We start from the raw sequence: 11,240 nt of genomic DNA, 5'->3' as shown, positions 1-11,240 counted from the left end.
TCACCCATCTGGCTGGGTTGCCCCAGCCACTCTGGGCAGCTTCCAACACATATAAAAAGCAAACATCAAACATTAAAAACTTCCTGTTACATTATTATTAAGGTTCCTAATATTGCTAGTTAATGTAAGGTGTAAGGGAGTAGAAGTTAGTATATGTATGGAGGATTAGGCTTAAATGCATCCTTATCATCATCTCTAAATAAACAATCATGTGGCAATAGCAATCATTATCTCTGGAGCAAGACTTCTGCAAATAGCAAGGATACAATTTAACCTGAGCACAGAGGGCACTTTCATGCTTAGTATTCTTGAGATTCAGTGACATATCGGCAAATTCAGGTTGTGTAATTTAACTGGATTTGGCATTCTTGAGCAACAAGCCTGCTTTTTTCAACATACTTTTTGCAATTAGGAAAGTAACAGGAAAATGTAACAGAAAGTGGGGGGTTCCAATTGCTTGATGCAATGTCAAGCAAACACCCTGCAAACAAATCAGAACGAAGGCTCAGTATACCGATGTGGTATAACCTCTAACTAATTTTGGGCAAAATGTGGATGAATACTCAATAAGGTCATCTGAATTCTGAATGAAACCTGAGACTGTAATGGTTTTCCTGCTCTGAATGATGCTGAATTATCCTTAGGTATGGATTGTGTAAATGGTTAGATGGGACATGAGAACTTTGTGTGAGGACCTTTGCCTGTGGTCAACAAAGTCTACATTTATGAATATGGATTCATGGAAAATGATGAAAGAAGAGAAATCATCGCTCAGTCTGCATTGGAGTCTTTAAGGACCAAGAAAAAAACTTTCTCAATTATGGCATTTGTGCAAGTCAAGAAACAAAAATGCCCACAATGCAAGGATAGCTCTACTGCACACCCACACATGCACAATTTATGCAGATGTCAATGCACTCTTATTGTGGGCTCCCTGGTGGCAGTGTAGACAGTCAAAATAGCAGAGGCAGTTGAACACAGGTTCGTAGTTTATTGATACACACTGTAAGCACAGCACAGTCTTGCTCAGGATATCGTTTCACAGAGTGCATCATACATAGAGTCTGGGAAAGCGCCACTTGGAACTAGGGACGCAGCTTAGGCTGTGGCGTGAGAGCCATGCTGAAATTCTCAGCCGCATGCAAGCGTTGGGAGGGTTGTGGAGTGAGCCTAGGCAGCCAACTTCTTAGGCTGCAACCAGAAAGACAGAGGTACCCTTGCCATAAGACCCACCACTTTCTAAATCAGCCTTCCCCAATATGGTACGCGGTGGATGTTTTGGACTACAGCTCTTGTCACCTCTAACGAGCATATTCCCGGTCACAGCCTGAAGGTTATCCCGATTCTCAAACAATTTCAGAATGCTCTCCAGGAAAACCAGCGTCTACTGACCAAATGATACATAAAATGCATTCATGCATTCTTTGTTATTTGTTATCCACCCTCCCCCCAACTTAAATGGCAGGTGCAGAGGAGTTTGATAAGGACTGAGGCCACGGGGAGGTAGGGAGGGGGCATTTAACCTTTTCTTCTCCTGCATTATGCTCTCGGGCTAGATCTAGACACATTAAACAAGCGTTTCAATTTAAAGCGTTGTAAATTTAAACAGCGGAAACAGGTAGAGAAAAATGGGGCTCCACATCGCCATCTGGTGGCACAATGTTATATCGCATATACAACGCATAGACAGTGGTACCTCTGGATGCGAACGGGATCTGTTCCGGAGCCCCGTTCGCATCCAGAAGCGAACACAACCCGCGTCTGTGCGTGCACGGTTTGCGATTTGCCGCTTCTGCGCATGCACGTGATGTCATTTTGACCGTCTGCGCATGCGGCGAAACCCGGAAGTAACACACTCCATTACTTCCGGGTCGCTGCAGTGCGCAACCCAAAAATACTTATCCCAAAGCTACTTCAACCCGAGGCATGGCTGTACCGTAAATCGCTTTTTCTTTACCAGTCTAGCTGTATCCTGGGTCCATCTCAAACCTGCTAGTATTTCCAGGAGGAAAACTGCCATTGGTGCCAATGGAAGAGACACTGATTTTCAAGCTCTCGTCATTCAGAGAACCATTCCCACATTTGCAGAGGAAGCCCAGGCTCCAGGCCAAAGAACTAAGCCTGTTGCCCTTGATCCTGGGACATATTCTTGGGCACAGTCTCAATCCATATAGGGAACTGGCCAGGCTTGCCAGATGACACTCACCCCATGAAAGTATGCTCTACAGTATGTACTTATCCATCTTTCTCCTGCAGTTACAGATTGCAAGGAAAGCTGCCATGGGCCATTGAGTAATAATCCCTCTCCTTGAGGAATCCCAGAGTAACAGCACAGATTAAAACCCACTGCCTTTAAGAGATGTGTGAAGTCCAATGTTTTCAGCAGGGGGCCAGTCCACTGTCCCTCAGAACTTGTGGGGGGCCGGACTATATATTTTTGGGGGGGGAATGAACAAGGGACGATGAGTGGCGCATGAAAGGGCTCTGGAAAGGGGCTGCTTTAAATGGCGGCCGCTCAAGAGGGGCGCTCAGCCAACCGCGGCTCCTGTGTCTTGCGAGCGGCAGGGGCTGGCGGCAGAGGGACAATGAGTAGCATGCAAAAGGGCTCCGGAGTGGGGCTGGCACCAGCGAAGCCCAGCCCCCTTCCTCCTCTAGGCAGGGTGGGGAGAAGCCAGGAGGAGGGAGGGAGGAGGTTCTGCCGCCGCCATGGGAGGAAGAGGGAGGGAGAGGGAAAGAATGCTGGCGATTCACGCGGTGATTCCCGGACCACCCATGGGCTGGATTTAGAAGGCAGTTGGGCCTGATCCGGCCTGCAGGCCTTAATTTGCTGAGCCATGGTCTATACCAAAAGGCAGGTGCTCTTGGGAGTTTCAGACCAGACTCTTTCCCAGTCCTTCCTGGAGATGCCAGGGATTGAAGGAGGGGCTTTCTGCACTCAAAGCAGATTCCCTACCACTAAGCCATGGCCCCGATGGAGGGCTTGCAAGGGCATTTGACATGGAGCTGGCAATCTCAGCATGTCTTGGCTCCACATGACAGGAAAAGAGCAGGCAGTAGATTGACAGGCTAAGCCTCTTCCCAATCCTGCATTTTATGAATTTTTAAATATGGGATGTGTTCATGAATGTAATTACCCTTAACATACTCCATACTTGGCATGTGTTTTTTCAGAGAGATGTGTGTTTTTACTTACTCCATGTTTGCCTACACAGGCTAATGGCTGACTAGGGGCAGACCCACCACATCCATTTAAAGCATATCCAGCCAACATTTAAAACACATGACTTGTCCCACATAATCCTGGGGAAGTGAAGTTAGTAAAGCAGCCAGGAATTGTGGCTTTGTGAGAGGGAAGCTAATGTTCTCAGAATTATTTGGAGGCGCTCGTGCTTTAAATGTGTGTTAGATGCCCTTTAAATGTAGTGTGGATCTGTGCTTTACCTGGTCTCTAGAACACACCCACCTGCTCTTACCTGGGTTTCTCACCCAGCTTGTGTATCACATCAGCTGCTGATGGTCTGCACTTTGGAAGTGGATCTTTTGCTGCGACCTGCTCTCTTTTATCCACTTGAAATAGCTCTCTCTTGCTCGCTCTCATTTTAATAGAATCCTGCAAAGTGTAGATTTGTTGAGGTTACTGACCTCACAGAGCTACCCTTCCCATGCTATAATAGTGCTTTAAATGGATGGTGTGGATGTGACCCAAGTGGCAGGTGATGGAAAGCCCCCTGCTGCCAGTCAAAGGATCAGAGAATCCTAGAGGGCATAGATGGCATTTGATCTGGTAGACTGAAAGTTCCTCTCCCATCCTTTCTTATAAGGATATTAAAATTATTCAATCTTTTATCATCCATCAACTAGTTAGCCTAATCTCAATCCAATTATGTAATGTTACAGTTCTGATATTGGGAAGGAAAATAAATAAAATCTCCTCCTAATTCTCCCAACCAGCATTCCCCTCTTTAAGATCAAGTACATTAATTTAAGACAGCTAACTGAGGTTTGACATTTATTTTCTCATCATTTAATTGGCTGTTCAGTGAAGAGATTTTATATGGAGGGAGCCTTGCATCAGCCAATTCCCCCACCAATGGTGCAGTCCAGGAGCCATTTTTGCACAGGATGAACTCAGTAGACTCAGTAGACTGAGCCTGTGTCAGTCTGGGCTGTGGCTGATGGGAGCTGTAGTCCAAAACCTCTGGGTGGCACCAGGTTGGCCAAGGGTGCTATAGTACTCCTCACCTCCTCTGCACGGGGGAAGCAATTGGTGTTATGCACCCTTGGTGTTTGGCAAACAGATTCTGTGTGAAGATATGCAATACAGGAAAGCTGTCTGTCGCTTGTTCTGTTCCCTTTCTATGCCTGGTTCACCAGCCAAATGCTCTCTTTTTGCACTGGAAATGAAATGGGAAAAGGCTCTTGTCTCACAGAGACAGGAAGTCCCACAGTTCTTCCCAATACAATTTTCAGATACACCTGCTGGAGGGGGGAAAGCATCTAACAAATCCAACACATACTGCCATCGGATTTCTTAGCATAACACTTACAAAGCTGGAAAGAGTCAAGGACAGCTGAATTTGCCTCCCAACAGTAAATACAGCATTCCCAGGGGCAGGTGTCACGCTTTCCATCAGCAAGGTTGAAATTTGCAGTGCAACAGGAAGGGGGAAGGGGGAGGAGAGGAAATTGAAAGCTAGTATAGAAAAAGCCAGGGTTCTTATTACTCCATGCTAGCAGCATTCACGGCACAATACCTGCGACAGAACACAGCAATCACCACACAGCTGGCTGCACTGAACATCTGGACACTCACTTGTTCATTTTGAAATGCTGCCAAGAATAAAAACTTATCTGCAGCCCTGAAAGCCAAGCCTCCCCTGCCAAAACCTCTTTGCTTTAAAACCTAATTTACTGACTGCCACGTAATAATATTTATTTTAACGAAAAAACATTCTGTTAGGACTTCTTTGAGCACACCAGTCATTTTGCAGAAGGCCATTGGATCCAGGCTTGAAGTACAATCTACACTGCTTTGCTGATAGGTTTGTTGTGATAGAGTCCTCCAAAATGAGTGGGTAATGTAACATGGAAGTGCAATATATACCAGACATCCTTGGTCTAGCGGTGGGATTCCCTGCAGACCCTCTCGGGTGCTGAGATCAGCAGAGGGGGCCCTCTTGGTAGTTTCTCTGCCCTCATAGGCTCAGGGGCTGGTGGACCAGGCCTTCTCTGTGGTGGCCCCCTGCAGTGGGACTCCCTCCCCACAGAGTTCCACCTGGCACCTTCATTATGCAGCTTCTGGAGAATGCTGAAGACATACCTCTTTCCTGTGGCTTTTTACACTTGAAGTGTATATTTTTAGGACCCACCTTATTTTTGTGATCGCAAATTGTTTTAAACTGCTTTTACTATTGTTTGTGAATGTTGTAACCCACCTTGGGACCTTAGGGTGAAGGGCAGGTAATCAACATCAACAACAACGCTTTCTCCAACCTGGTGCCTTCCAGGTGTTTGGGGAGTACATCTCCCATCAGCCCCAGCCGGGCACAGCTCCAGCTGACAGTGCTTGTGATTGGTTGCTGGTGTACCCTCATGTATTTTTCAGCCAATGAGATATTTTGCAGGAATACACTCAATTCTACACACTGGCTACACGGGGAACTGTTGATTCTTCTGCATCATCCATCCAAGAGGATTATAATTTGCTTCCACTGTCTACAAAAGAGACTTCAGTTTGCCTCGTCATTCAGCAACCAACAAGACAACCCCATCTGAGATGGCCCCAAATGTCTTATTTTCAGGACTGTTTCTCATATGGGACTGGAGGGCATCAGATTGGCAAAAGCTGAACACTGTGAAGGTGCCTTGACCCAACTCCAGAATCATCTCCTGTCTTTGAAATTACTTGGATTTGGTGACTGAGGAATTGCTGTCATCTAAAAGGTGGCTTTCAAGACCACCATTGGCAGATAGTGGGGAAAGTGGTTGGCATCTGGTTTCAAATTTTTGTTCCTCCATGGGTAAGTCACTGCCTCTCCCAATCTATATTCATTGAGCGTGAGGCTATCAGTGGCTGCCATGTTCTGCCACTGTGGTTTTAGACAGTCGGCCTCTGCACACCAGTTACATGGAATGAAAAGTAAGGAGAGTTCTGTCGCACTCCCGTCTTGCCTGTTGACTTCCCATGGGCAACTCCTTGGCCACTGTAAGCATAGGCTGATGATCTAGATGGGCTCTTATGGTCTTTTCTCCTCAAGATTTCTATGAGGCTCACCTTTCCATGTACAGTGGTACCTCGGGTTAAGTACTTAATTCGTTCCAGAGGTCTGTACTTAACCTGAAACTGTTCTTAACCTGAAGCACCACTTTAGCTAATGGGGCCTCCTGCTGCCGCCGCGCTGCCGGAGCCCGATTTCTGTCCTTATCCTGAAGCAAAGTTCTTAACCTGAAGCACTATTTCTGGGTTAGCGGCATCTGTAACCTGAAGCGTATGTAACCCGAGGTACCACTGTAGATTCACCTGCTATTATATTCATCAGAATTATTCCTGCAGAATCTCCACACACAGCAGAGGATTTTGGGGGCTGCAGTCTAAAGCACACTGGGTGGGATTCAACACGAATACGATTGTCCATCCATGCAAGCATTTCTGCTTTCTTCTCTACCCATGTGCTGATCTGTGGGTTCCCTCGACTATCCAGAGAGGATTTGGGGGAGACAATGGAGTGGAAGGCCCTTTGCTCTAGCAGGAGTCCTTGTGATCGCTTCTGCCAGCATTCCAGTCGACTCTGACCCAATGTGAGTTTATGGGCTACCCTGCCCATATCTGTTTGGCCTTGCTATGGTTCCAGATCACAGACAAGCTGCCTTTTAGACACACCTGGCACCATTACAGATCTTTTTGTCCAAGGCTTCCTAGCAACACATGCTGAAAACCCACAAGAATGGCAAAATACATTGCAGATCTGCAGAAATCTGCAGCCCACTGAGCCCAATGGTCCCCCTTAGCCATACATGGAGGCTCAATAGAGGCTTGATGAACTCTCTGGCTCTGCTGCTTCCTGGGGGGGGGGAATTGGAGGGGTGTGTGTGAGAGAGAGAGACAGACACATGTAGGGGGTGGGCTATGATCTTCATGGTAGACAGACACTCCAGGGTTCTTACAGACCAGCTGACTCCTCTCAGCCCCAGTTGGGCAAAGGCTGTTTATAGGTTCAGAAGAACCACAGAAAAGTTGCCACCCAGTGGCCTTCCATTTCTCTCTGTGTGCTCACAAGTTGTTTTTCTCAAGGTGTGAGCGCTCCTTTGGAGTATTCCCTTTAAATCTGCCTGTGGGGTGGGGGGGGGAGTTCTCTGGCACAGCACTCCTATTTATTCAACAGTCGTAGACTTTTACCCCAATGCAAAATGGAATCTCTGCTCATCACCAGCCATATCTTACATGCCAACTCAGCAAAAATAGAGACACTGACAGAATGGAAATCCTCTTTCCTCCTGGCTGTGGGGAGACAAGTGGATAGAGAAGTTCTCTTCCTCCTCACACAATACTAGAATCTGGGACTATTCAAAGGAGCTGAATGACTGAAGATTCAGGACCATGAAAAGAATGCACGTAGTTCATCTGCTCCCACAAGATGTTGTGACAACACCAACTTGGATGGTTTGAAAGGAGGAGCAGACTAATTCATGGAGGCCCAGCCTCTCCGTGGCTCCTGGCCGTGATGGCTGTGTTCTCCTCTGGCTCTGGGGGCAGGATGTCGCTGAATCTACGCTACTGGGAATTTGGGCACTCAGGTCCTGCTTAGGGGTTTCCCAGAGGCCTGTTTCTCTCTGTGAGGACCAGATGCTGCATGAGATGCGCCTTTCGCCTGATCCAGCAGGACTCCTCTCATGTCCTTAACCCTCTCAGGTTGTCCTGCATCAAAAGGAGCAGTGTGCAAGCAGCTCTCTTGGAAGGCAAAATATTCACACACGCACACACAGCACAAGAAAACCCAAACAAATCAGCAGAGGTGGCCTGAGCCTGAAGCGCAGACCTGAGCCGGGGGGGGGGGGGTTGAGCAGGTCTAGCCTGTCTCAGCAGAGCAGGTTCTTGGTGGCTGAGTGAGGTCATGGGCAGGTTGAGACAGAGCTGGGGAGTGGCTGCAAAGGAAGTGCTAACACCTGTCAGGCCAAGCCTGAGATTTGTGCTTTTACCCCCACATTCCTCTGACTCTTCTTTCCTGCTGCAAGTAGAGCAGTTGCTGCCCCAGACTGGCTGTAGGCAGAGAGCGCGGTCCAGCGCTTAGCAGCTTCAGACGTGGCCAATTACCTGCTGCAGGACTGTCAGCTGCCAAAAGCAGCCTCAAGAGAGCTGCACCTGGAAGCAAAGGAACAGGGTGGGGGTGGCCCTTGCATATCCCTCCCCACTCCAGCCAGGGGGAGAAAAGAAGAGAGTCAGATGGAAGGGAAAGGGTGGAGCAGCCCTGTCCCCCTATTCTGCCATGGCCACCAGGCTGCTTTTGGCTTAAGTAATACTTTGGTGGGGCTGCATGTCATTTGGCCCCATGGCGAGGAGCCGCTCTCCCGCTCCCCGTGCTGCCATAGTCTCAAAAGACAGTCACGTGAGGACACACAGCCTGGCCCAACGTGGGCAAACTGGATTCCTCCGCCAGCCCAGATAAGCAGGGAGACCAGGCAAGGCTGGGCTGCGTGACAGACAAGGGAGACAGGCTGGGAGCCTCTGTGCCGCTACCAGCCACCAGCATTCCAGTCCTATTTGAGGCTGCGCCAACAGGCCTGCTGGAGCCTGCCTCTTCTCTCTCTGCCCTCTTTCCCCTCCTCCAACTGCTTCTTTTATTTCATCAAAACACATAAATGATGTGAAGCAATAAGATGTCGCACCCAGAGGAAGTGAAGGAATCTACCTGTGATTCTCTTTTCCCTGCTGGGAGCCCCAGAAATATGACGCATCATCCATAGGCTTCCCTCCTGCAGCCCTTTGTCCGTGAAAACCACAGACTAGTTCTGCACATCACAAAACCTGATGGGGGGGGGGGGTGCCGGCTGAATATGTGAGCTTCCCCCCAGAAGGAGGGGGGTTCTCCCCCTCCAGTCTTCCATACACACAGAAGGCTGCAGATGAGGTGTGAGCCTCCTGCCACTGCTGGACTGCAGCTCTCACCACTCCCTGCCAGCATGACCAAGGGCAGGGAGAATGGGAGACGCAGGACACCAACGGCTGGAGGGCCACAGGCTCCCAGGCTCTGCTGTAGACGAGGGAGGGAGACGTGGCAGGAAAGGCCCCTTGGGTGAGCCTTCGGGAGCGGAACGGCCAGCGGAAATAGGGTGGTAAAGAAGTTGAGACGGCTCCCACTTGGGACCTGTTTCAGAAGGCAGATCCTTTATCACACTGGCCAGAGTGTTTGCTGCATGTGCAGTGAAATGCCCACATTGAGTTTGAACAGGGTGAGGGGCACAGAAGGCAAGCGGTCTTTCTCCCTATAGAGAGAACCCAAGAAATCTAGGCTGACCTTTCACAAGTGGACCCACTGGTTATCTTGCTGGAAGAGTAGGGCCCTGCAGATCTGACTCCACCCACCTCTCTCTAGCTCAGGATCTTATTTACAGTGGCTCTATGGAAGCATGCAAGGGCTAGAGAGATGGATGCAGTGAGGGGCCCACTTCTCTAGCAATGGGGAGGCGGCAGCTCACAGCCTGCCACGTCACTGCCAGGGGCCTTCAGTCCACAGAGATCTCTCGTATCCCCTCCCTTCCCCTCCCTAATCCACCCCACCCCCTCCGGTCTCTAGCGCCCCACACTGATGTTGCACGTCTTGCAGCTGGGATCCTTCTTGGCATCGGCCGTCGAAAGGCTCATGAGCTGATGGCCGCTGATCTCCCCCAGCACCCCTAGGCTGAGGTCAACCGGCTCGGTGTAGATGATCTCCAGGATGATGTCCTGGGCATGGCGGTAGACCAGCTCACCCTCCTCCACACAGCAGGTCAGGAACTTGTTGCCCGTAATGTCCAGCTGGGGCAAGCGCTCCTGGCAGAAGTTGTCTCCGGGGGACCCCTTGGGCGCCAGCACCAGGATGACATAGTGGTAGGCGGTGTACATGCAGTAGAAGTCCGCAAAGTAGAGGTTGGTGTTGGGGCCAAAGAGGCGCTGGGCAGGGATCTGGAGGCGGTAGCGGCCGTAGGGGGAGTCCTGCGGGGGCTGCCCTGTGTTGAACTCGGTGTTGCAGCTGAAGAAGATGCCATGCAACATCCCGCTGGTGGGAGAGCCGTGGCTGCCGCTGTTGTCCTTCAGGTAGGGCTTCATGACATTCCCACTGTGAATTCTGGCCAGGAGGGAGAGGCAGACAGTCAGCCACGGGGGGGGGGGGGGGAGAAGCAGCAGCAGCTGCGGTCAGGACGGGCCTTAAATGTAAAGAGCCCTTCTGACTATGCCCCCGCCCTGAATTACAGGAAGTGACCTCAGGAAGGTGGGAGGGGATCATCAGGGCTTTCTTGTTTTATTGTTACATGAATAGCTATTTATTTATTTCATTTATATGCAACATTTATCTTCCAAGGAGCTCATGGTGGTGGACATGGTTCTCCCCCCCCCCCCATTTCATCCCCACAACAACCCTGTGGAGTAGGTATGGCTAAGGGTTGGTGACTGGCCCAAGGTCACCCAGTGAGCCTCATGGCTGAGTGGGAATTCGAACCCTGCTCTCCCAAGTCCTAGTCTAGCTCTCTAACCACTGTACCACACTCTGGAGCAGGTGAAGCAACCTCTGACCCCCACCCTTAGTACTTCAATCTAGCTCAGGGAACAGGAGTGAGAGGCAGTGTGAAGCAGTGGTTCAAAAGTTTTAGACTAGGCCTTGGGAGTCCTGGATTCAAACGCCTACTCAGTCGTGAAGCTCACTGGGTGACCCTGGATCCTTTGTGATCTCTCAGCCTGACCTACCTCACTGGGCTGCAGGGAGGATAAAAGTGGGTGAGGAAGGGAGATCATGCATCACGCTCTGAGCTCTTTGGAGGAAGGGAAGAAAGAAAATGTATTTATTTTCATTTTTTTAAGTGTATTATATAATGGTCACCGTGTTGGCCTAGATCCAGGGAGGTCAGGGCTCAGTTTCCTATGCAGCCTTGAAGCTCACATAGACTAACCTACCTTACAGGATTGTTTTGAAGAGAAAATTAAGGAGACTTTGAGTTCCTTGGAGGAAGGATGGGATAAAACGGTAATGACTGGAAACCTTGATCAA

The 11,240-nt window shown here is 49.6% G+C and overlaps 1 protein-coding gene across 1 annotated transcript in view; it reads right to left on the bottom strand.

Annotated features, from left to right (window-relative positions):
* Nucleotides 1-971: 971 nt before the first annotated feature.
* PHYHIP (phytanoyl-CoA 2-hydroxylase interacting protein) overlaps nucleotides 972-11,240 on the bottom strand; it is a 53,252-nt gene continuing 42,983 nt past the window's right edge. Inside the window, exon 5 of the mRNA XM_080982607.1 lies at nucleotides 972-10,322. Within this exon, the coding sequence (XP_080838733.1) occupies nucleotides 9,788-10,322 (535 nt within the window). The 3' untranslated portion in view covers nucleotides 972-9,787. The remainder of the gene's footprint in view (nucleotides 10,323-11,240) is intronic.

This window comes from Podarcis pityusensis, assembly GCF_964106645.2.
Source record: "Podarcis pityusensis genome assembly, chromosome: 15".
NCBI lineage: Eukaryota > Metazoa > Chordata > Lepidosauria > Squamata > Lacertidae > Podarcis > Podarcis pityusensis.
Note: the sequence above shows the minus strand (reverse complement) of the source record. Positions and strands in the feature narration are given on the sequence as shown.